The sequence below is a fragment of the Macaca thibetana genome, chromosome 5 (genome assembly GCF_024542745.1).
Source record: "Macaca thibetana thibetana isolate TM-01 chromosome 5, ASM2454274v1, whole genome shotgun sequence".
Lineage (NCBI taxonomy): Eukaryota > Metazoa > Chordata > Mammalia > Primates > Cercopithecidae > Macaca > Macaca thibetana.
This window is the reverse complement of record NC_065582.1, coordinates 128,352,078-128,378,590: the sequence shown is the minus strand read 5'-3', so window position 1 is coordinate 128,378,590 and position 26,513 is coordinate 128,352,078. Positions and strand designations below refer to the sequence as shown.

At 43.3% G+C, this 26,513-nt stretch overlaps 2 protein-coding genes across 9 annotated transcripts in view; one reads left to right on the top strand and one right to left on the bottom strand.

Annotated features, from left to right (window-relative positions):
- CCDC158 (coiled-coil domain containing 158) overlaps positions 1-2,880 on the top strand; it is a 116,056-nt gene extending 113,176 nt beyond the window's left edge. For all 8 annotated transcript variants that reach the window (XM_050790822.1, XM_050790823.1, XM_050790825.1 and 5 more), the window contains one exon: positions 2,673-2,880. In XM_050790822.1, the coding sequence (XP_050646779.1) occupies positions 2,673-2,749 (77 nt within the window). In that variant the 3' untranslated portion in view covers positions 2,750-2,880. The remainder of the gene's footprint in view (positions 1-2,672) is intronic.
- A 1,918-nt stretch (positions 2,881-4,798) lies between these two features.
- On the bottom strand, positions 4,799-9,971 carry STBD1 (starch binding domain 1). Its single transcript, XM_050790882.1, has 2 exons — positions 8,874-9,971; positions 4,799-6,742 (listed from the first exon to the last, which is right to left on the bottom strand). Exons 1-2 carry the CDS (start codon positions 9,091-9,093, stop codon positions 5,886-5,888), a joined length of 1,077 nt encoding a protein of 358 aa, XP_050646839.1. The 5' UTR covers positions 9,094-9,971; the 3' UTR covers positions 4,799-5,885.
- Positions 9,972-26,513: the final 16,542 nt, after the last annotated feature.

The following is a 26,513-nucleotide window of genomic DNA, read 5'->3' as shown; positions in this document are numbered from 1 at the left end:
TGCTTTTCTGATTCCTTCTGATTTCGGTAAACTATTTCAGTGGAAAAACCTGGAACTCAAGGTTCAGATTCTTTTGTCCCACAGGGTGACCCCTTAATGTGGTGTCCTCCCCAAGGCCCAAGGGATGGGCCTTCCTGAGAGCTGGACTGCAATGATCATTATTGTTCTTGTGCTTCTAGCCACTCAATGGGTCTACCAGGCTCAGAGTTGGTGCTGGGAAATGTCTGCAAAGAGTCCTGTGATGTGATTCATCTTTAGGTCTCCCAGTCGTGGATACCAGCACCTCCTCTGGTAGAGGATATAGGGGAGTAAAGTATACTCTGTGAGAGTCCTTGGTTATAGATATGTTTAGTGTCCTGGCTTTATCAAATACTGATTTTGCTAGCAGTGGTATGTTCACATGGACAGACTCAGGACCTCTGGTTAGCCAGAACGTTGCAGGCAGTGGAATTAGCTGCTGCTTTCTCCTTCCTTAGTACAGGGTTATTCTATCATTTCTATCATGAGTTACTGTAATGTCCTGAGTTCGTTGGTCTCTAGCCAGGAGGTGGCACTTTCAAGAGAGCACAAGCTGTGATAGTAGACAGGGGAATATAAGCCTGCCCTAAGTTGGTCAGGATAAGTATTTGGGTTTGTCAGGTGATGTGTGGGGCCATCAAGATCTCAATAGTTTGTGTGTTTTGTGATCAGCTACCAGGGCAGGTTAAAAAATACCATTGGATTGGGGCAGAGTTAGGTGGGTCTGAGCTCAGACTCTCCTTGGGTGAAGCCTGCTGTGGCCACTGTGGGGTATGCGGGGTGGTTTTTGGGCCAGTGGGGTTATGTTCCAGAGGTGAATTGGCTGCCTCTGTTGCCAAGGAAGTTGGGGAAAGCCTGTGCAATAGGCCTCACCTAGCCTCCCACACAGTTGGCAAGGCCAATCTTGCTCCCACCATGCCCTGCTAACAGCGCCAGTGTCTCCAGGCAGCCAGTGCAGGGCAGTGGTTGGGGGTTGCAGGCAGATCAGACCTTGCCCCTGTTTTAAACTTTGCCACTGAGAAAGCAAGTATGGCTTTCAGGTCTCACCTGCCCCTTCCTGTCTTCCCACACTGTCAGCAGTGGCTTCTGTGCTCCTTTCTGTAGCATTTCCCATTCACCACCCAGTTCTGCTCAAAAGAGTTTGTGCCCAGTTGAAATTATTACAGAGTTCAGTTGGAAGCTTCTTTCACTCTGTGACCACTCCCAAATTCTGCCAGCCACCTTCCCCAAGGGCCCCTGTGAGATATAGTTAGGGATGGCTTCCCTGGGCTCAAGCTGGAGAATGGGAGTGCCTCCAAGGCCCCTCGCACTGCTCCTTCTACTTTTATATTTTGTGCTAAATTTGTTCCAGTTCTAGGTAAGGTTAAATCCTTCTCCCATAATCTGGATTTTCAGGTTCCCCAGTGGGGTATATGTTGAGAGGCAGGATTTCCCCCTCTCATACTTTGGAAACTCACAGTTTTTTACCTGTCTTGTGGAATTTGCAGTGGCATGCTGCTGCTTTTAAAGGATCTGTAAATTTTTTCGGTTTTCCTGTTATGTTCCTGCAGTGGCTCTTGGAGCAAAAGTCAACGGTCTCCATTCATTTCTCTGTCCATCCAAGCTGGGGCTGCATGTCAGCCCTGTCTCCTATCTGCCATCTTCCTCTCCACATCTATTGTGAGTTTTTTGAGGGCAGATGCATTATCTTATTGATCGTATTTTTATTCACACCATGACATATGTTTCTGAGTTTATCCGATGTATGCCACCAAATAATAATCCACATGGAAGACATATATTTGTTTACAAAATAAAAAGACCTTTTTGCTGAATGCTGTGTCGGGATGGGACACCTCTTGAAAATTCTAAAACAAGTATTTTTAGGGGGAATTTTGGGAGGACTGTCAAAACTTGAAGTGCATTTACGCTTTGACCCAGAAATTTCAAAGGAAGGAACCTTTTTTAGTCTGTTTACTAACATCCTAATAATTTGTATAATGAAATATTAGTAAATACTATGCAGTTACAACACAACATAAGCTGAACTGGAAAATTATTGACATTTTGTTATATGAAAAAAGGAAGCTACTGAACAATCTATACCATATATTTTCATTTGTGTAAAGAATAAAACATACGCACATGCATGTATATGTGCAGATATTCACCAAATTGCTGGGAATGACCTCTCAGGCGGAGGCAGATTCCAGCAGATTGAGGGAGCAGAGGCAGACTGACCTTCATCTTTCTTTGTGTCCTTCTGAGGTGTTTGAATTATTTACAATTAGTATTACTTTTACAATTCTCATGCCCATTTAAAACAACTGAGGCTGGGCACAGTGGCTTATGCCTGTAATCCTGACACTTTGGGAGACCGAGGCAGGAGGATTGCGTGAGGCCAGGAGTCTGAGACCACCCTGGGCAACATAGAGAGACCCTGTCTCTACAAAATAAATAAGTAAATAAAACATCTGAAACACTAAAGATTTACCCTTAGCTCTCTTCCGTAACACCAACCTTTTCAAAAATATGCTACATCACAATTTTTTAAGAATGTCTTGAGCTCAGAACATGTCTATTCCATACTAACAAGTTAATCTTTTAAGTAGCACATTGTAGAATTAAAGCCTGAGTGGATTTTGTTATTCTAACTGTTTTATCAACATTTTCAGCGATGTCTTCAATGATCAGAAATCAAGAAAAGAGGATACAGAAAGTAAAAGACCAGGAAAAAATGTTACTAAAATGACTCATTGCTTGCCTATTCTTTACAGAGGAATGAGGCCCAATTAATTGTGGTGTTACTTGTAATTAGTGCCCTGTGTACTTTTTCTTTTTATGTGAAAATTTAATAAAAGATACCCTGTCTTGTAAACTCTATTTTGAAATAAACTATTCTTGAATTCCTCATGGTAAAACTTCAAACATCTACTAGCTAGTATTTATACATTGTAACAATTAATACCTATAAAGTATTAATACATAATAAACTATTATAATTACCTTATAAGGTAATTTATCATAAGATATAATTTGTGCTTATTCAAATATATTGGAATAATTGTATTTTTTTATTGTTGTTACTGGTCCCAAGACAATAGAATCTATTTTATTTTATTTTATTTTATTCTACTTAAATTTTAATTTAATTTAAGTGTTTTATTCAATCTAATTTAGCTTTAAAAAATTGCTGGGGGAAAAACTACTTTCACATGAAAGTGAAAGATGTGGTGTAATACCAAGGACAGAGGACAAACTTCAGCATACTAACAGGGACTCATTTTGTGACTATGAACTCACTGTTCTGTCAATATCAGTGAGGGTAAACAGATAATCAAACATCAGGGCCCCCAGTCAAAACTTTTACAAAAGTTTCCCTTTTTTGCTTATTAATAATAGTAAAGAAAGAAAATGATTTTGTTACTCTTTAGCAAGTTGGTAACTTCTAGATTATATCTATTCAGTCTGCTTTAATTACATTTTAATAAATTAGGGGGGTTTATATGTGAACCAAATAAAATGAGAGAAGAACAGATACAAAAATGTATCCATTGTGTCAAAATATTAGGGACAATGTGGCAGATGGCTAGCTGTCCAAAACAAATCTTATATTCCTGTTGTATAATCTGGAATTGTCACTGAGAAACAGCTGCCCGGGAAGAGTCTCTGTTTCCCAATCCTGCCTCCCCTTGTATGTGGGTGTGGCCTGAGGGTTCTCATTAACAGAATGTGGACAGAGCAATATGTGGCACTTTCAGATCAAAGTATTAACATGCATGAGTGTTCTTCCTCACTTTATTTTCCCCTCCATGGGCTGGATGCAGAGGACAGGAGGGTTATAGGGGATGGTAGAGTCACAGGGCAGAAGGGAGTCTGGGTAACTGAATCTCTGCAAGGAGGGGAGCTGCCGTCCTGCCAGGAAGACTCACTGCTGACAGTTACATGAGCATGAAATCGGCCTCTGGTGCTGTAGCCTTCTTAAATGGATGGTGTCTGTTACAGCAGCTAGCAGCAGCCCCAACCTATGCAGACAACAAATGGAGTAGGGCATACATGCTGTCACCAGAAGATCCTCACGCTTCTGCTCTCAAGGGCAATGTTAGAACTGTAAGCACATCCAATTTTAAGTGAATTTTTAAAATATAAAGTGTAATATTTATCTCTTAGATCAGTTGGCTTTACTGAAAAATTAATTATAATGTTACCAGGTAGTGATAAAATAGCCAGTAATAGAATTCTAGAGAGACTTTTACTTAAATTGTTTTACCTTTAATTTTCCTCATGGGCATGTTTGGGCATTCCACGCAGTAATGGTGAATGCCTTCTGCAGAGCTTATTAGTGCAGTATAAAATTCATTCTGAAGTCTGTAAACAGTACACATGAATTTAACATAAAAGTACCATGAGCCAAAAACTGTTAAACATAGTTCTTTTAAGCCCTTTCTTATGCTATTTTCAGTTGGATTTATTCTTTTCAGCAAAGACCATCTTTTTAACAGGATTAAACATTATTTCACTGATAGATGTTAAACTTATTAAAAGTTATTTTAACATGTAAGAATTCATTTTCAAGTACAGGCATGCTGAATTTCCCTCCAGTCAAAGGTGAACTTTGAAAATAAATATTGTAAACTTTTTCTCCAAAGGGAGGAGAAAAACAGAATCTTCATGTCTTCTGTACCTTTTGATATTTGCTTTTCTGTATGTGTCTGTTATTAGTGAAGGAAAATATTTGTATTTTATTTTACATCTAGGCTATTATGATAGTAAAATTTAGACAAATAGTTCAGACATCGAATGAAGATATTAAAATTCAGGTTTTATTATTTGTTCAGTTATAATAACTTAAAGTTTAAATATTTGCTGTCTTCTCAGGGCAAAGATGTACTTCTGTACCACTGTCCTGTATAAATGTGTTACCCAAGATAGTGAGTGCTATGAAAGGAGAGGGAAGAGGGTGACAGATGGAAATGATTGCTGTAGGACAGTCCATCTATCCAGATGGAGGAGGGGAGGGGAAGAGAAGTGGAAGAGAGATGGTCCTACAGATGCTCCCATGGGCAAATGATGGGTGTGTCTGTCCCTGCAGTCGGGCTGTGCCTGTACTTCACAGTCCTCTAAGAGGTGTCATTCAGGCTACCTCACTCAGCCTACCCCCACCCCCACTCATGTTCCCTTTCCTCATGGGCTGCCCCCGCGACTGACTTCCATGACGACTGGTTCTCATTAGGCCCCTTGTTTCTACACCAGCCTTAGATCATTAAGACAAAGACATACTTGCTACCCTCATAGCACATAACCACACCTGGCAGATGAAAATCAAACAAAAAGCATTAGGCAGTCTTAGAGCATTATCTTGTACCCTTACTAATCACATCCAGACCAGATATTTTCTAATCACAGTTTTGTATCATGTTAACTTTTTAAGCATAAAATGTGTATGTAGTAAAAAGTGCTTCTCAAGCTGTTCCAATAGGAAGTCAGCTATGTTTGAGTGAGGCTTATTTTGCTACCATGGTTTAAAGATCACGTAAAGGCTCAAGCTTAAACCCTGGGCAGCTGGTTAATTTTTTTGCCCCATGACCACAGTTCACACCTGAAGCTTAGCCAAGTCACTCCCCAAGAGAATCAAGCCCTAAAGTAATAATGGATCAGCACAAGTCTGTCAGTCCGTGCCACAGGGAAGAAAAGTTCACACTCACTGGAAGCATTATACACACACACACATATATATTTCTGCACATTAGACAAAGGCCACTAGCAAATTTGAAACAATTCGGATGGCTGAATTTGGAGTCACACTGCCTTTATTTTATTCAGTGTGTTCCACAACCTCAGCCTCTTCCACATTGTTCTACAGCTTCTCCAATCCTTTGCAAACTGAATCAGTTAATCCCCCACCATGCGTGAACCACTTTATCCTCATGGCCAGTTTCTAGGAATCTATTGCTGCATTCTTCCCAGCGGGTAACTCCCCCATTCTCTACCAACACAAACTTCCACTCCACCACTGTATCTGCAGGCAGGAAAATGGAATGAGACCAGAACCCATCCTTGTTATAGTGGAGTGGGATGTAAGTGTTCCATCTCCCAAGACACTCATGGTCTCCAGTTACTGCAATGAATTGCACATCAGTGCTTGTGACATAATGGACCTGGAACCTGACACTAACTTGCTGAGACCCTGCAGACATCACTGCTACCCTTTCTGTTTTCCCATGCACTTGCTGATCTCTTGCTTCCACCAGAGTGCTTCTTCCATTGTCCATTCCCTGGTTTAGGCTTAACACTGGAGCCTTAAGACTGCCACCCACACCAACATCCCCCCAAGATGAGTGCCTAGACACCATTTCCCACTCCTTGTGGTCAACCCGGTCCTGACTGTTCAAATGAGAGAGGCTCGCTTCTTCTTTAGCTCTGTTCATAAACAGGTTGCTAGAAGGCAACTTCTCTGCAAAACATGTAGCTGCTTTAGCAGATATCTCTTGTCCTTTTTGGAATCCCCATTCTCCCATAGGAGATTTGAGGCTTTCATTTCTTAAAACTTCAGAGTAACTCCTAGAGTTACTGGTCTCAGAGGTAGCTGAAGCTTCTGTGTCTGGAAACTGTCCAGAAGAAACATGTTCTCTTGAATTATCACAGACTTCCCTGGAAGGATTCTGCAATCTCCATGATGCTGCTTGCAGGTTACCAAGGTCTTTGGTCTTAGAAATCAAATGTCCATTGCTTTCTTGAAGATGCTCTAAGAAATCAAAGGAAAAATGTAATAGAGTCAGGTAGTTCATTTAAGAAAAAAGTTAGGCTGAGAAAATAGATTTAGTTACTGAAAGCTTTACTACTAATCAATCTGCAATTCACAAAGTCCCCCTCTATTAAAATAAAGTACTACTTAATTAACCAGTATGCTCCCAACACTGTGCTCTAAGAATACACATGTATATCTGACAATAAAAGGGACATCCAGGAGTATCAGTGTGCTAACACAAGTGTAAATGAAGTGGTAAGCTGTAGAGGCAGACATATAACCCCGTCACAGTCCCCGGTCTCCACAGTCCAGGCCATACTGGCATGCAGCCAAGTTAAGTTGCTTGGCTCCTATCATCAAAGAATGTTGTCCAGGCTGTGGGGCAAAGGGCTGCGTGGCTACCTTACAAACCAGAAGAGTACACTTGTACTCCCAAGGGAGGCGTGCAGGGCAGGGATTGGCTCTTGCAGATCTGCAGGCAGATCAGCAGGAGCCATTGCTGTGGGGAGATACAAAGAACAGTAGTGCATCCCTGGGCAGGAGTGGAGGGAGAACTGGGGGAAGGGGCTGGTTTCTCCTTGCCAATCCCAAATGCATTAGGAACCTCCTCAACAAAACAGTGTTTTGTACCCCCTTCCATTGTAAGCACTTTTTTAAAAATGTTCTTAAAAATACAAAATCCAAGTCCTCTAAAAATGCAGTTTCCTTCTTGGCCACGCCAGTGGTAGTCCAAATAGCTCCCTACAAGATTGAAATCTCCAAATCATACATAAAATCATCACAGCTGTGGTTTTATGTGGGGGGGGTGGTATGGGGACAACAGTCTTGTTTCATTGTATCCTTTTTTTTTTTTTTTTTTTTTTTTTTTTTTGAGATGGAGTCTTGCTCTGTCGCCCAGGCTGGAGTACAGTGGTGGGATCTCGGCTCACTGCAACCTCTGCCTCCCGGGTTCAAGCGTTTCTCCTGCCTTAACCTCTCAAGTAGCTGGGACTACCAGTGCCTGCCACCACGCCCGGCTAATTTTTGTATTTTTAGTAGAGACAGGGTTTCACCATATTGGCCAGGCTGGTCTCGAACTCCTTGTGACTTGCCCGCCTTGGTGATGGTGAGTTGGAAGTGAGAATGAACAAATATTATTCTGGATTCCCAACTTTTCAACCTAAAGCATGAGATTGGTCTTCAGAAAAAAGATAAGTGAACTGTCTAGGCATCTCAGACCAATCACAGTAAAGGCACACGGGCAGATTTTCATGTGGCTGCACATGAACACCACTGGGCTAAAAATAAAGTTCACAGATGTCATTTTCACCATTAGGCTTCTGTCCAGGCATGGGCAGCTTGCCAAGGGAAGGCACTGGACGGTAATGTTTTCTGCCAGTGTTCGCTCTCTGTTTAGCAAACGGTGCCTAACATACAGAAATTTAAACCCAGATGTCAATTCTACTCATCAAGGTTGGGTCCCCTATTTAAGTAGTCCCTAGGGATGACCGTCGGGCCCTACTCTGGGGCAGCGTCGGGAGGACTGCCCACAGTGCTGAAACGGGCGACTAAGGCACAGCCCCAGGGCCTCAGCCACAGCCTTCATGGCCAGAGTCCAACCTGAACTTTGCATTCCTAAAGAAGCGTCCAGATAGCAGGAGGCGCCCGCAGCTGGGTTGTTCCCAAACCCAGCTCTTCATGGGCTGTGCGATGGTAGGATGTGAGACTACCAGGATTGGGACTGAGAAAATGTCCCTGCTTGGGCAGAGATCGAAGAGGCTTGTAGGATCCCCTAAATCTAAGCCTTCCTTTCCAAAGGCCGGGAAGGGGCGCCGCCACTGCAGCCACCCGCACTGCACCAAGCGCCGCCAAGCGGAGGAGCTCATCCCCGCCGGAGGGGTAGGACCAAGTCCTCAGGCGCGGGCGCTGAGGGACTCGGCAAGGGCGCGGCCCTTGGAGGACCAGCCAAGAAATCTGCCCGCGCGTACCAACCAGCCTGGGAAACCGAGGGGCGTGGGCACGGCCCAGTTCCCTTAGGAAAGCCCGTCCTCAGGAGGAAAGCTCCAGGTGGGTTTGTCTCTTTCCTCCCTTCCTCGATTAACCTCAAAGCTCTGGCAGATGTGCCCAGGAGTCACGGGGGGAAGAATACCTGGTTTGGTGACCAGCTCCTGCCCGGAAGGTCCAGGGCTCAGTCCGCCGCTGCCACTCTGATGGCCTCCCGGAACCGCAGCTGCCCCAAGAGGGGCGTTCTTCTCTTGCTCCGCGTCCCCGTCCTTCCCGGTGTCTCCAGGGTCGCCCCGCAGCAACCAAACGAAAAGTGCTCCGGCCAGACCCCCTCCAACCAGCAGGGCGGACCAGACGGCGCCCATGGCTGAGAGGCTGCGGCCGCGGGAGACGACAGAGACTGGGACCGGGGCTCAGGTCACGCAGGCAGAGCCACACCTACCCCGCCCGGTCCAGCCTTTTACGGTTTCTGCGCCGTGCGCTCCGGCGGAGCCCGGCCCTGAGCGACCAGTACTCAACTTTCCCAGCCCCGCCCCGCTCCCCGCCCCTGGGCTGCGGCCCCGGGCTCCCTCCCGGGGAAGATTCCAGCGCTCTTCTGTCCCTACACTTTCTGTTCCCGGCCCTGCCAGTTGCCAGCGGCCGGGGCGCAGGGGTCGGCCTTCCACGTGTGTCCCGCGTGAAGAACCCAAGTGCGCACAACTGCCGCGCTCAGCCGGGACCTGCCCCACCGCCCTTCCTTCTCCCGCCTGCTGCCCGCGAGGCCTAGCCCTACCTCGGCCAGCGCCGGGCACCTCGGCGCCTCCTCCCCAGGGAAGCTCAGCAGCAATCGGTCAGCTAAAGGTCGAGAGCTTCCTGGAACTTAGAGGTGGGAGAGGCTGCGGGCGTCGGTGACGCGCGGACTGGAGCGCGGGCTAGAGCTGTGGCGCGGTCGGGTGGGACGGTTGGCCCGGAGGACAGCGGGCGCGGTGCAGGGAAACTGGGAGCCCTAGTGGAAGCTCCGCTTCGCCGCCAGCTCAACGCGCTTAGCCTCCCCAAGCCTCCGCCTCCCCGCCTGTAAAATGAAAGGATTGGACTAAGGACCATCCATCTAAAGATGCCAGTCAGCTCAACCTCATCCAGTCTCGTCCTCTTTGGGCGTGTATGGCTACTGTGAAATGCGCGCCCATCTGTGTGAACTGGATGTTGTCCATGGACGAGCTCCTACAGATAAGTTTGTTAATAAAAACAGCAGCTCTCTATTAAGCACTGTCTGTATTCCAGATGTTTTATGTGTGTATTTAATCCTCACAAGACAACAACCCTGTGGGTGTTACATACATTTCTTTGTAAATTCATTCCTCTGCTGATCTGATGACTTTGCACAACAGCTTCAAGCTGATGGTCCCCACGTCTGTGTCTGCAGCTCCCATCTTTCCCTTGGACTCTGACATTCAACTGCTAAAGGTCACAGATGCCAAACACCTGCCTTGGAGTAATTACTATAATTGCTCTCTCTGGTAGGACAAATTATCAAATGTGCCCCTTGCTCCGAATGGACAGTAGCCCTTAACGGGGTGCAAGGTTCTGCCAGTTGGGTTACTGGAGGGCTGATGCACACCTTGATGCGGCCACAACTTCTGTAATCGTAAGAGAGCAGGTAGAGGAGAGGTAAGGGTGAAGACTGCCTACTGGGCATCTCCTTGTGGATGTCTAATAGACATCTCAAGCCCAACTCATCCAGACCTGAACTCCCCAACTAACTCCCCAAACCTACTACTCTCCCTACTTTCCCCATCTCAGGAAGTGGCAACTACATCCTTCCCGTTGCTGCAAAACAAAACACAGCAAGCTCCTACAGGCCACTTTCAAACCACCAGTCAGCGTGATCCTGTTAAAACACCCCAGTTCTCTGCTCAAGACCCTCCAGTTGCTCCAGATCACACAGAAAAACCTTTAAGACCCCGCAGGATCTGTTCTCCATGACCACTGCGCGCTCACCTCCATCTTGCCACCTCCAGCCACACTGGCTTCCTTGCCTAGAGTCATCCTTCCTGCAGACATCCTCTCTCTCTCATACCCTTCAGGTCTTGGCACAAGTGTTATCTGTGCCCCCACTGCCCCCTCCCCCGCCCAGCCCTTCCTTGACAATCCCAGTTTTAATTATAATCCTACTCCCTATATCCTTCCCTTGCTCCATTGTTCTCATTAGCACTTAGGGTATCATTTCTAATACACTCTATAATCCGCATGTCTGTGGTTTAATTTCTCTTTCCTCCCTTTAGAGTGTAAATGACAGCAGGGATTATTGTCCTTTGTTCTCTGCTAACTTCTTAGCACCTGTAACCTTTCCAGAGTGCGCGCTTAGAAGTACAGGTTGAATGAATGAATTAAAAGCCCCACATACTTTCAGTCTAGAGCATTATTGGCATTTTCCTTACATAGATTCCATATGCATTTTTAGTCCACGTGGATATTACCTTTCCTGGAAATTCATTTTATGTATAATAAAAAGTGACCAGGCCGGGCGGGGTTGCTCAAGCCTGTAATCCCAGCACTTTGGGAGGCCGAGACAGGTGGATCACGAGGTCAGGAGATCGAGACCATCCTGGCTAACACGGTGAAACCCCGTCTCTACTAAAAAAATACAAAAAACTAGCCGGGCGAGGTGGCGGGCGCCTGTAGTCCCAGCTACTCGGGAGGCTGAGGCAGGAGAATGGCGTAAACCCGGGAGGCGGAGCTTGCAGTGAGCTGAGATCCGGCCACTGCACTCCAGCCTGGGCGACAGAGCGAGACTCCGTCTCAAAAAAAAAGAAAAAAAAAAAGTGACCATAAAGCTGTATTTTTAAGAGAATGAATGTCACTGTATAAAATAAGATTCTTCCAGCCTGGGCAGCATAGCAAAACCCTGTCTCTATGGAAAAATACAAAAATGAGCTGAGCAAGGCGGTGGCGCTTGTAGTCCCAGCTACTCAGGAGGCTGAGGATCACTTAAGCATGGGAGGTGGAGGCTGCAGTGAGCCGTGATCATGCCACTGCACTCCAGCCTGGTTGACAGAGGGAGACCGTCTCAAAAAATCTGATAAAAATAAAAGATCCCTCGCATGCGCAGTTCACATGGGGTTTGTGCTCCTATGAGAATCTAATGCCGCTACTGATCTGATAGGAGGTGCAGCTCAGGCAGTAATGCTCGCTTGCCCACCACTCACCTCCTACTGTGCAGCCTGCTTCCTAACAGGCCTCGGACCAAGGTTTGGGGACTCCCGTCTACGGGATAAAATCCCGGAGAATCTGTAAAATCCTTCAGATGTGAGCCCCGCTATTCACTTATAATACCTAAAAGGTTCTTAATATTTATTATTGTCACCAATTTCTATTCATTTATTTAAAATAATACCAAAAATTATTTTCTCAACCCATCAGAATAATTTTTGCATTGTATCATATTGATCATGCAACATTTTTATTTTTTTATTTACTTTTTTCTTTGGGAATCCCAAGAAGTAAATGCAACAGTTTTAAAGAACATTATTTGGCCTTCCTTTTGGCTTTTCCAAACTTAAGTGTTGGCTCGTTGATTTCTGTGTTGCTGCTCTTTTAAAAAATGCTCCAATCATAGTCATATGTTTATATTAAAGGTTCATAGCCACATATCCTAAAAACATTCTTGCCGCACTGATGGTACCCATGCTTATCACTATACAATTGCAGAATAATCATGTTTGCCTCCATAGAGAAAACTGTGAGTGCCTAGGAAGATAGTGTTGTCAGGGAGCAAACAAGCTAGCACATTTGTGCAGACAAAGGAGGAAGATGATGAGTTCTGCTGGGATGTGTTAAATTGGAGGCACGAGCAGGAAGTAGAAACTGGGTTTCTTTCGTTTAAGAAGAGGATTAAGGCTGGAGATATTGGAAATTCTGCATAGAGAGGTGGTAATTAAATCCATAGTAAAGATTAATGTTATAAAGAGAAATAATGAAGGATGGATGAGCCCTTGGCACAATTGCAAGAAGAAAGATTGGGAAGTTGCCTCCGTGTTGCTACTTATATGGCAATTCTGTCTTGAGATTATATTTTATGGGCCATAATGTAGAACCCATTTGCTAATTGATATTATCCTATTTAATAAAGTATGAATAGATATAGATGGATATTTTAAAGTTTATTTTATTATATATTTTTTCCTTTAAACTTATGCCAGAAAAGATTGCTCAATCCCGGCTTAGAGGGATGAGGACAGAACAATGAAAAGCAACTCTGTTTGCAAAGTCAAAGAGACTAAAGACTGTGGGAAGGAAGAACCAGAGAAGAGGGAGAACGAAAATCAGATAAGGAAAGCAGATCAAGAAGGTGGCGGGGAGGGGGAATGGAGGCATTGCTTAGCGAAACTTAAGTGGATAGAGAACTGAAGGGAAAATGGTTGCATTTGGCACATAAGAAGCCATCAGTAGCTCTGCAGTGTTTGTGGCGGTGAGAGTTGGATTTCAGAATGCTAAGGTATAAATGTTGTGAAAGGATAAGAAGTCCTGAATTGAGTTATCTCTCTCTTGAGAAATGTGGAGGCAAAAGGTCGGAGAGAAACAGAAGGGTTGCTTAAGAATAGAACAGGATACCCAGCGCTTTGGGAGGCTGAGGTGGGAGGATCTCTCAAGGCCAGGAGTTCGAGACCAACCTGGGCAACAGAGGGAGACCCCCCCCACCACCAGCCTAAAAAAAAATAGACCAGGACTCAGGGCAGTTCCTATAAACCAAGAGAGACTTAAGCACGAGTGGAAACAGGAAAGAGCCAGTGGAGACTGAGCTTGAAGACATGAGAAGCAGAGGAAATATTTTTTTTCATGGGACTTTCATAAGGCACAAGAGGGAGATGGGTCAGGAATGCCAGTGGAAGAACTGGCCTTGGATGAAGGAAAGATAGGAGAAGGGCATGAAAAAAGTAAAGAATGAAAATCAGGGACATTTTGTGCTATAAAGGAAGTAGTCAGTGAGGTTATCAGCTGAGTGTGAGAAAGGAAATCTGGCTGGAGTTTTAAGAAAAGCAGAGAAAGTAGATAATGCACTGGGAGAAGCCATGGCCAGTACAAGAGCTGTCTCTGCTGGAGTCCTGTTGCCTCTCCACAGTGGGTTATAATAAGAAAGAGATTTGGTCTTGTCCTTTTGTTGCTGGCACAGAAAACCTAGAACCCTTGGGATTTGTTATTCCTAATGGGACGGTTTCAATCACACCAGGTTTTCCCTTATGGTATCAGTATTTTTGAGGTTTGTCTCATCCCCACTTTAGATTATAAATCCCTTGCTGGTCACAACTTGGCCATCTTTGTATTCCCTGGAATGTCAAGTCTATCATCTAACAGGCCTTCTTTTTATTGTTTTTGTTCATTGAATAACTAAAATATGCCGGCACCAGTTCATTGAATAACTAAAATATGCCGGCACCAGGCATAATAAAGATTATCTCATCCTTATAAATGGAATGCTTGGAGGGAAGTAATCTGTCCAAGGTCATACAGTTAATAAGTGACCAAGCTGGGATTTTGAACCTGCTGTTCTGACCCCCAGGACCCATGCTCTGAAACCCTAGCTGCACTGAAATCTGAGGATTCTTAAACTATGTTCAAATTTCAAAGCATAGGTTTTAGAAGTGAGTGTGCCAATTTGGATATGTGACACTAGAGAACCCTTATGGGAGTGTTTCAGTGTTTGTGGTGACTTTCAGACTTGTTCTTGGTCAGTAATAACTCTCTGCAACCCCTCTCTCCATTAGGGGAACGCACTTATCACCCTCAGCACCTGTCCATTGCTGTCAGACCTCTGGCTCCTGGGGAACCACATAACATTAACCACAAGTACAACCTCTCTGCAAAGCAGTCACATTGGAGCTGCCCAGTTTCAGGTTTCACAGAGACATTTTCTAACTGAAACTGTCTGCAAACCTCTGACTCATCTTAGTTCCAGAATAGACTCAAGGCTGACATCAGTCATGCTAAGTCATGAATACTTTAGAAAAGGAGATCTGTGTTAGGCAACTAGCTCACTATCTACAGAAAAATAAAGCTGGATTACTACTTTGTACCACATAAATGATGAACTCCAGATGAAGTAAAGTCCTAAATGTAAATGGTAAAACTATGAATAGAACAAAATCCAGGAAACTGGCAATGTGACATTGCCTAACATAGGAGGCCACAAAAACTTTTTTGACTTCATTAAAATGATGCTACCTGGTCAATGAAGGGTGCCATAAACAGTTATCAGATAGAGCCAAACTGGGGGAAGATATTTGTGTTGTCTAAAACTGACAAGAGATTAATACCTAGCTCTACAATGAACTCTTAAAAATTGACAAGAAAAAGACACAAGATCCAATATAAAAAATGGACGAGGGATGCTCTTTCCTCAGTGCCCAGAACAATGACTGGAACATAATAGGCACAGTAATTTTTGGCTGAATAACATTAGACACAAAAATGTTTAAACTCATTGATAGTCAGATAAATACAAATTAAAACAATGATATGCCATTTTACATCCACCAGAGAGACAAATATTAGAAAGAAGATGCCTGGTGCTGCTGTTGGGAGAGTCAACAGGTGCAAACGCGCTGGAAGAGTGTTGTGAAGCTAAGTATGCATATAGCCGATGGCTGTGCAATCCCACGCCTCAACATGTAGGCCCAGGGAAAAATGTGCACAAGACTATAAGGGACATACAGTGTAACTTGGGCCAACGGCAAGTTTGAGGCCCCCTGGCCGTTCATCATAGGGTAATAACTAAGTAAAATGCAGTAGATGCCTATGAAATACTATGCAATAGTTAGAACAATGAACAAGATCTACACACAACGTAATTAAATATTAAATACATAATGGTGACTAGAAAGGCAAGAAACAATGACTTACAGTACAATAATATTTATGCAAGTTGAAAATACATAAACACTCAAAATAGCACTACTGAGGCTTCAAAGATACATGCATATTTAGGGACAATTCTTACCACATTAAAGGAAGTGGCTTTGGTGGGCAAAAGCATAGGAATAGGAGTTGGGATAAAAGGAGAATGAATGAATAAATAAAGAGGTCCAGGGTGGGGCCTGGATTCGGCTTTCCTAACAAGCTGCCAGTTGATACTGGTCTGTTGGCCTCACGGTAAGTAGCAAGGAGACTAAGGAATAAGGTGAACTCAAACCCTGCAGGCTTAAAGAGGAAGTGAGGAAGAATGGAGGGAAATACGAGAGAGGAAGGAAGAGGAGAACAGGCAATTTTTGAAGGATGGAGTCAGGGAGCGTCCAGGGCAAGGGCAGCGGGCCCAGCACACAGAAAAGGGAAGAGCCCATGGGTGCCATTGGCAATCTCTGCTTCCTCCAGTCTGACCTCCCGGGCCATGCCATGCACTCCAGCTCCTCACACAATTAGATACAATTCAAATAATTGTAATAATGAGTGAAAGACTCCCAATTCCCACCATGTGCACACTGTTACTGGAGAGAATGTAGGCCAGATTTCTCCTCAGAGAGACCCTCCCCAACCAAAGTTGGCCCTCGCCCTCACTCCCGCAGGCCTGCCCCCTGCTTTTCTCCATCCCTGCACCCCATTAATTGCCCGTGTCACTCTCCATATTATCTTCTTTGATTAAAGTTGTGTTTCCCTCCCTGGATTGTAAGGTCACAAGGGCAGGGAATTTATAGGTTTCTCCCAGTGACCTATAAGGTGCCTAGTGTCCTACACAGTAGAGGCTCAAATATGTATTTGTTGAGTGAATGAATAAACGAATATAAAGAATAGTCAAGCACTAGCATTTACTAACAAAATATAGGATGTAAATGTGCAAGAGATTTTTTTTTAAAGAATTGACAGTTATCTTCTTGGGAGAGAATGAGGTAAATTAGACCAGGACAGATCTAGTAAAGCCACCATGAGGGCAAAGTTTGGGGTGTTCCTTTATCTCATTTCTTGTCTTCTTCCTCTTTTCGGTATTATTCTTTTTTGTGTGTGAGACAGAGTCTCACTCTGTTGCCCACACTGGAGTGCAGTGGCGCAATCTCGGCTCACTGCAATCTCTGCCTTCCAGGTTCAAGTGATTCTCCTGCCTCAGCCTCCTGAGTAGCTGGGATTACAGGCACCTGCTACCACACCTGGCTAATTTTTGTATTTTTTTTTAGTAGAGATGGGGTTTCACCATGTTGGTCAGGCTGACCTCGAACTCCTGACCTTGTGACCCACCCGCCTCAGCCTCTCAAAGTGCTGGGATTACAGGTGTGAGCCACCGTGCCCAGCCTCAGTATTATTCTTTAACTGCTTTCTGATTCCACCCATCCACCCAAAACCATGGCACTGTAAATATTGTTATCTGTGAACATTTGTCAAAAAGAAAGTTGATGTGTCACCAATACCTTACAGTGAATTTGTTTGATATTTTAAAATCAGTCTAGAGGGAGGACAAACTAAAAGAATGCATTTTTTATTGATATGTCATATTTGTACATTTTTATGGGGTATATGTGGTATTTGTTACATGCACAGAATGTGTAATTATCAAGTCAGGATATTTAGAGTATCCAGCATTCTATGTGTTGGGAACATTTCAGGTCCTCTCTTCTAGGAACTTTGAAATATATAATCCTTTGTTACTCTGATATCAAATATTACAATTAATTCCTTCTATCTGTCTGTATTTATTAACCAACCAACCTCTCTCTTTATTCCTCCCCTACCCCCTACACACCCTTCCCTGCCTCTAGTAACTATCATTTTGCCCTCTACCTCCATGAGGTCAACTTTTTTAGGTACTAGATATGAATGAGAACATGCAATATTTGTCTTCCTTGCTTGGCTTATTTCACGTAATATAATATCCTCCAGTTTCATCTGTTGCTGCAAATGACAGGATTTCATTCTATGGCCAACTTAGATTTCATTATGTATTTGCAAACTATTCATCCAACAAGGGACAAATATCCAAAATACACAAGTAACTCAACAGCAAAAGAACTAATAATCCCACTAAAAAGTGGACAAATAATGCATTTCTAATGTAAGAATTTTATATCCTGCACATCTACTTTGGAGGGTGATGGAGGAAAGAAGGGCTTCCCCACCTCTTGTCACCAGAATGTGTAATACTGCCTATTCTGCCCACACTGAAAGCAAGCCCTGTGAGCACACCATTGCTCGTCCCCCAGGAGATAACTGGGCTAAGTCAGTTTTCTGTCGTGTGTGTGTGTGTGTGTAGCTGCGTGTACATATACCCTTTGACACAGCAATTCAACTTCTGGGAATTTTGGTTGAGTAGAGGCCAGAGATAATATTAAATATTCTACAAAGCACAGAACAGCCCCTCACAACAAAGAATAATAAGAATAATTCTATCCAAAACATCAATATTGCCTGGGCTGAGAAAATCTGCACCAGAGCATGTGATCCCAGGGAAAGCAAAGAAGGTACACAATGCCTTTTATAGTCTAGTTTTGGAATCACACATTGCTACTTCTGCTACATTCTATTCATTAGAAACAAGCCATTAAGTACAGCCCACACTCAAGAGAAGCAGAATTAAGCTTCATCTTTTGAAGGAAAGAGTATCACAGAATTTGTGAACATATTTTACGACAAGACCAATCTGTCCTCTAGCCACAAATTACTTACATTCTTTTCATATGCAAAATATACTTACCCCACAGCCCCACCCTTACAAAATCCTCCCATAACTCCTTTACAGCATCAGCTTGGAATCTAGAATGTTAGAATGTAAACCAGGTGCAGGTACAGATGAGACTGCTTACATATACTTCCTAAGTACAATTATTCTAATACCTTTCTTTTCAATCTGAAGACAGAAAGGTACATGCCTATCCCTCCCACCCCCACCCCCGTAACACCACCCAACATATAATGGTAGAACAGACACAATATAATCACCATATACAATCATATTCCAAAAATAGGAGAAAATAGAGGCATATAGGAGTCACTGCTCTGTGGCAATTCTGAAAAGCAGCCAAGGAAGTTGTAGAAGTTCCTCAATTAGAACTTTGTTCAACTAGGAATAATTCTCCATGGCCTTTGTTTCCACTTTTTGGTTCTGTCCTCTGAGTCATCTGTTCTATCATGGAAACACATATGTGTAGCTGAGAAGTTCTCTCAGTCTGCTTTCTGCCAATAGAATTATGGAGATCCAGAGGCCTCTTTTCATTTCATACTGTCTTTGTCCCTTTTAGTCCAAGCTGGCAGTTTTTATGCCAATACAATTCTTTGAAAAACTTTACAGATTTCCAGTGACTCTTACTGGGTTCACACCATTTTTCAAAAGCCAAATCTACAAATCAATTCAAGATAAGCCCTTCTCTACCAGGGCTTCTGGTGAAGAAAAACATCTTCAGCTTCTTGGAAGCTTTATTTGTTTGATCAAGAGAAACTGTAGCACATTTAAGAAAATTTTAGGGAGCCTTTTGTCTAGTTGAACAGTATGCTGAGGCACCAACTTTTATCTTTCTGAGGTCTTAACAAATGATTTAACAGTTACATCCTTACATCCTTGGATCCTTACATTCTTTAGACCATGTTTTCCTGGCAATGTCCTGGATTTTGTCTTTGTCCCAAACCATTCCTTAATTTAAACATTATCTGCTATCCAAGAGGCTAGACATTTTCAAAACCATAAAATCCTGGTTCCTCTTTTTAAGTTGTCCTGCTTTAGCTTATCTATTTCTTCTTGCATTTTGCTGTAAGCAGCAAATGGAAACCAGGCAGTATCTTCATCATTCTGTATAAAAATCTCCTTCGTTAGATCATCCAGCTCATCAGCTGCCTTTTCTACATTCCACGTGGCTAAACCTTATGCTATTTCATAACAAGGAGACTGTTTCTCCCACTTCCCAATAACATTTACCTCATTTTCCAACAAGCTGTCACCTCCTCAAAGGCTTCTACTAACAGTGTTTCTAAGGCCCTTGAAGCTTTTACTAACACTCTTCTCAAAATTTTCCAGCTTCCACCCCACTACCCAGTTCTTCTCCCTCCCAGACTTTAGGTTCCTGTTATAGCAGCACTCCACTTCCAGGTAACAAAATATTAGTTACCTATTACTGCTTAACAAATAAATCTTAAACTTAGTGGCTTAAAACAACAAATATTATAGTGGTTTCTGTGATGCAAGAATTCAAGAACAATTTAGTGGCTCTGGCTCAGGATCTCCCATAAGACTGCAGCCAGGATGTCAGCAGGGGTTGCAGTCTCATCTGAAGACTTACTAGGGACTAGAGGATCCATTTCCTAGATGGCTCGCCCCATGGCTGCTAGAAGAAGGCTTTAGTTCCTTGCTATGTGGGCCTCTCCATAGACAACTTTAGTGTCCTCACAACATGGCAACTAAACACTCCCGGAGCAGATGATCCAAGTGAGAACAAGAAGGAAGCCACAATTTCACCCGATGTGATTGGGACTCAGAAATCAGGCATCATCACCTTTCCCACATTGTCTTCATTAGAAGCAAGTCACTAAGTACAGCCCACTAACTACTGTCACTAACTACACTTGAGTGGAGGGAATTAGATACCACATTTTGAAAAAGCATCAAATAATTTGTGGACTTTTTTTTTTAACGGAGTCTCACTCTGTCACCCAGGCTGGCGATCTTGGCTTACTGCAAGCTCCACCTACAGGGTTCACGCCATTCTCCTGCCTCAGCCTCCCGAGTAGCTGGGACTATAGGCACCCGCCACCATGCCCAGCTAAGTTTTTGTATTTTTAGTAGAGACGGGGTTTCACCATGTTAGCCAGGATGGTCTCGATCTCCTGACCTCGTGATCCACCCGCCTTGGCCTCCCAAAGTGCTGGGATTACAGGCGTGAGCCACTGGGCCCAGCCAATTTATGGACATACTTTAAAACAAACACAAATCCCCAAATCAAGGGCTCTTTGGAATTTTCTAAAGAAATATCATGTCTTGAAACTGTTGAACTGGGAGAGAGAGAGATAATTGACTGTTTAGTTTGCCAAGTTAAGACATCATTTGAATTCACAGCTTTGTAGGATACCTTATGTGAAGACAGAACATTGTTTGGAAAAAGTGAGACCCTGAATCCTGAAATGGGAACATATGGGAAGGTATGGTGGGCTCCAAGTACCCTAAACTCCCGACCCTATGAAAATATGCTACTCAGATCATCTGCTGCAGAGAGCATCATTGGCTGGTGGACCAAATTGCTGCCTCCCTGGATCCTCCACCCTCACACTGAGGCCATGCTTCTAATGGGCTACCCCTAGCCAATGACTGAGCATACCAGAAGCACCAAGGTAGTCCCATTCTGGCAATATGTGAAACTCCTCCTCTAGGCAACTTCAGCTTGAGGACTTTGCACTGGACTGGTGAAACCTTTATTTGAATTGTACTGCAGTCCAAGATTCTTCTTATACCAATCCTCTTTCCTTTCCTTATTCCTTCCACAGATATCAGACAGGCATTATAGTCTAAAGCCTTTCTCTATCTTTTCCCATTCCTTCCCTCAGTAAAGCTCATGAACATCTATTCCCATCTTGCCATCTGCTTCTTGGCACACCTGAATTAATGCAGCCTTCCTCATCAGAGAAAATCTCCCTTCATGATGAGGCTTTCTCCATCTTTCATGAAGACTCTGTAATGTTATTCTTTGTAGGAGTAACCTTACTGGAGGTAGGAGAAACCAATTCTCTTCATTCTTTGCTCCTAACTTCCCTCATTGCCTTGAATTCTACAGTCAATAAGGTACTAGAGACAGGTTGTACCAACTCACAAAGGTCAACTGACAAATTTTCAAGAATTTAGTGAGCTGACTGCTAAACACAACCGTTATTAAAACAAATTATATATACTTACAGTTAAATAAATGATGTGAAAAACAAAGATAATTACAAACTCATCACTTCCTAGTTGACTTTTTATTATTATCTATGCTCCTCAGATTATTTATATGTATTATAACTGGGTGTTGGAAATACGCTATAATGGTGTGCTGCTTGCACTTGTCTTTCAATTTTGGAGGCCAGATTTAGACATGCTATTTCAGCTCGTTTTTTCAATAATCTGAGAGGTTGCCAATTTTGAGTGCAGCCTGAAGCAAGAGTATGCTGTCTCGCTGTTCCAGGAAGCTCTGTCTTCTGATCCAGTGGATACGATGTTATTGAAATGCCTGTGGCAGATAGGGCTGCTGAATGCAGCTTTGGAACAGAGCTTTGGAACATCCAGCACAGGCTCTCAGAGTTTTGCAGGCAAGCCACGGATTCTGTGGCATATAACTTTTCTTCTTTTGAGAAACAGATCTTGGCTTGTTGCTGGGCACTGGTAAATATAGCAGCCTAATCTCATGGCTACTGCTCATCATAAGCTGGGGGCTACCTGATCCACCACGCCATAAAGTCAGCTAACATTTAGTGTGTGTGCACAGCGTGCCAAGCTCTGCTCTAAGTACTTTACTTGTAACATTTCCTTTAATCCTCGCCACATTTCTGGGAAATAGTACTGTTATTGTAATCATTCCTATTTTAGATGAGAAAATTGAAGCAGAGAGAGGATAAAAGCAATTTGACCATGGCCATATATCTAATAAGTGGCAGGACTTGGTTAGAACACAGGCTCTCTGGCTTCAAAGTACACATATTAAATTACCAAATTGTATTGCTTCTTATGATCAAGTGAAAGTTTGCTATATAAGATTGGGCTTGAGCAGAAATTGAAGACACAACAAATTGCATGGTGTTCCCACTCCTACCACATTACCATTTCTTCCTCAGCCTACACCTCTGACTTCATGGTGTATTCTCTAAGTACAACTGACTAGACAGCAACCAGCACAATATGACAGCACCAGCCACAAGTGGACTACGGCAACATTATAGCCCAACTTGAGGGTGGCCCTGAAGATCAACAAAGGGGAATCTTCCAGAAGGCAGAATTTTAAGCATTTCATCTTGCTGACCACCTTGTCTGAAAGGAGAAATGGATATCACCAGTTGATGGTCATTAGCTGACGGTATAGCTCAGCAGCCAAGACACGGAAGGATCAAGAATGCAAGTCTGGAGACAAGGATGTTTGGAGGAAGAGGTATCCATGGGATCTCTGAGAATGAATCCAGAGTATGAGGATATTTGGTTCTTTGTGAATGCCACCCAAACGCCTCCACTGGAGAGGAAGTGCTCAATAGTCAAGAGAAGAGGTTGACCTGGCCCCTGCAACCCTCTCCTTTCTGCAGGCACTCCAGTGTTGCCCAATGAGCGAAGTAGGCATAGTAGCAGAAACACAGGCTACACATGGGTTCAGCAACTTGGATTTCCCTCGTCAAACCTGATCTGGCCACAGCCTCTGTATGATATTTATTTGTCCAGGAAATAAAACTGAAGTCCCTGATATGAATTAGGTTTGAATGGAACAAAGCCAGGAACAATGTGCCTGGGGAAAGAAGTGGATTCTTTCCAGACCACCACTTCCAGTAGCCTCTGCTGCTCAGCACCTGAAAGCCAGACTGGCTTGCAGAGGATCAGCGCTCTCCTTGGTGCTGCCTTGGACTTCCAAACATGTGGGCACTTAAATGAGTTGAAACATTAAGAGAGTTTGGGAAATGCAGCCATTAGTTTTCCAGCCTCTACAGTAGGAAGGCAAGCTAGAAGGGGGACATAATGGTTGTTGAGAAAGTGGGTTCAAAGAATGTCCCAGACCTCTTCCATTATCATGAAAGGGGCAGTAATTTATCTTTACTGGAATAGTAACTTATTCTGGATTGCAATTTGCTGATCCTGCCTAACAAATTTCTGCCCATACCAACATTCATTATTTATTCTGTACCAGCAACCAATACATGCTGTTTTTCCCATATTCAGCATACATGGGTGTAGCATCAGGAGGAGCACCTCCTTCAGAACCACTTGCAAAATTGTTACTTCTTAGCCCCATGAACTGGGTTCTGGTGATTTAAAAATTTGAGACAAAGTGTCTATCAGTAGAAAAAAAATAATAGTTCCATTGAATTAGAATCTAAGACTGCTACATGGTCATTGTATGGACTCCTCATGATCCCTGAAGAACAAGAAAAACAGAGAGCTATATGAATCATCAATAACAAGTGGAAATTGATTGACAATAGAGTCATGGAAATCAAAGGACCCCTTGGAGTTCCACCTAGTGTTGTCATGTCTTCTAATAAAAATGTCCTGGCTGGTTAGGACCACCAAGGCTCGGGCCTTTTGTGAATAAAGGTTTAGGTCATTCTCTTAAGTAAATATTTCCTAACAGTTAAGGGACTGGCCAAAGGTGAAAAGAATGTGAAATGGGAAGTGGAGAATGGAAATTATATATAGCAGCTATGGCCTCTTGATCATTTGTAGAAATGGATACTGTTGCATCTATCTGCATTTTCTTTCTTGCCATGTCATGTATATGTCATTTTTTTTTAAGTTTCTTCCTCTTCCCTTGTCTATTTCTCCACTAAGGGTGTGTTGTCAGTGGTCAAATTTACTAGGTAATCAGTTCAGCATACAGATTACTGAGATGAGGTCATGACAGACCCAGAGGATGAAAGGCCACCCCCCAGGGATTTTGTATTTGAAAGCAGATGCAGTAATGGATAAAACTTTGAACTCATCACTTTTGAGAACATGATTGTGTCCTCTTCTGCAAGAGAGATGGTTGTACTAATTAGAAGAAAAGTGGTTTTGTTTGTTTCTTATGCTTTTTTCTTTATGAAAAAAAGTAGATACTGATATTGGGCATTCAAGAGGCTAGTCATCTGAACTCCATATTCTAAGAGGCACCTGAACTCCCTGACCTATGGGGGCAGAGTCCCCTTACACTGTAGGAGCTGGAAATGCCATATACTACTTTTCTCTGCCTACCTCACTCATAGGCATGGATCTGGCTCCACCAGTCAAGTGCCTCATCAGAGACCCTAAGATGAGTAGGAAGAACCCACACTGGACATGGATGCTGCTGCTGGTTAAGGTGCTGACACTAGTGTTGTATCTATGTATTGGGGGAACCAGCCCCCAATATTTCAACATAGGTTCTTTTCTATTTTCCCTAAGTGTCAGCCGGTCTGAGAAATAAAGAGAAATAGCACAAAGAGAGAAATTTTACAGCTGGGCCTCCGGGGATGGCATCACATATTGGTAGGACTGTGATGGTGATCCTGAGCTGCAAAACCGCAAGTTTTTATTAGGGATTTCAAAAGGAATAGGGAGTGGGTCACAGAGATCACATGGTTCAAAGGGTAATAAAAGATCACAAGGCAAAAGGGCAGAGCAGGATCACAAGGCAAGGGCAAAATTAGAATTACTGATGAGGGCCTATATCCCGCTGTGCATGCATTGTCTTGATAAACATCTTAACAGGAAACAGGGTTTGAGAGCAGACAACTGGTCTGACTAAATTTACCAGCCTGGAATTTCTCAATCCTAGTAAGCCTGAGGGCACTGCAGGAGACCAGGGCACACTTCATCCCTTATCTCAACCGCATAAGACAGACACTCCCAGAGCGGTCATCTATAGGCCTACCCCTGGGAATGCATTCCTTCCCCAGGGTTATCAATTATTAAAATTCTTTGCTGGGAAAAGAATTCAGCAATATTTCTCCTACTCACACGTCCGTTTATAGGCTCCCTGCAGGAAGAAAAATATGGCTCTATTCTGCCCGACCCTGCCGACAGTAGGATCTTATGGTTATCTTTCCTTGTTCCCTAAAAATCGCTGTTATTCTGTTCTTTTTCAGGGTGCCCTGATTTCATACTGTTCAAACACATATGTTTTACAAACAATTTGTACAGTTAATGCAATCATCACAGGGTCCTGAGGTGACATACATCCTCAGCTTATGAAGATGATGGGATTAAGAGATTAAAGTAAAGACAGGCATAGGAAGAATTAGTATTTTCTATTTTTCTTTTTGCTAGTCTATGTTTTCTGATTTTCCCAATATAAGCATTAACTTTTTTTTAGAGACAGGATCTCACTCTGTCACCTAGGCTGAAAGGCACTGTCACAATTATAGTTCACTGCAGCCTTGAACTACTGGATTCAAGCCATCCTCCTGACTCGACCTCCCAAAGCACTGGGATTATAGATGTGAGTGGTCACATCCAGACAGTATTAACATTTTTAAATAAAACATAATTTTTAAAGGTAATTAAAATACATGTCATCTAGAGTTTCCATTAAACCTTCTGGCCTATGCCCTTATGTTATAGATACACATTTATTATCAACACTAACATGCCTGTCTTAGTCCATTTGTGTTGCTGCAAAGGAATACCTGAGGCTGGGTAATCTTTAAGAGAAGAAATTTATTTGGTTCACAGCTCTACAGGGTGTACAAGAAGCATGGTGCCAGCATCTGCTTCTGGTGAGGGCTTCAGGATTCTTCCACTTGTGGCAAAAAGCAAAGGGGAGCTGGCATGTGCCACTTTATTCGCTCACATAGTGAGAGAACAAGCAAGAGAGAGGAGGAAGAGCCAAGCTCTTTACAATAACCAGTTCTCACAGGAACCAAGAGTGAGAATTCACTCACTCCTGTGAGAACGGTACCAAGTCATTCATGAGGGATCCACCCCCATGACTGAAACACCTCAAACCAGTCCCCACCTCCAACACTGGGGATCAAGCTGCAACATAAGATTTAGTGGGGCCAAACAGACAATATCCACCCATTGCAATGTTGACAAAAGGAAAAAATATCTCAGTAAATTTAATTCAAAATGAAAGAAAATTATATTGTAAAGGAAAAGGAAAGGAGGTACTCACTCAATACCAGGGGAAGAACCTGGGAAAAAAGCAATAGAGTAATTCTG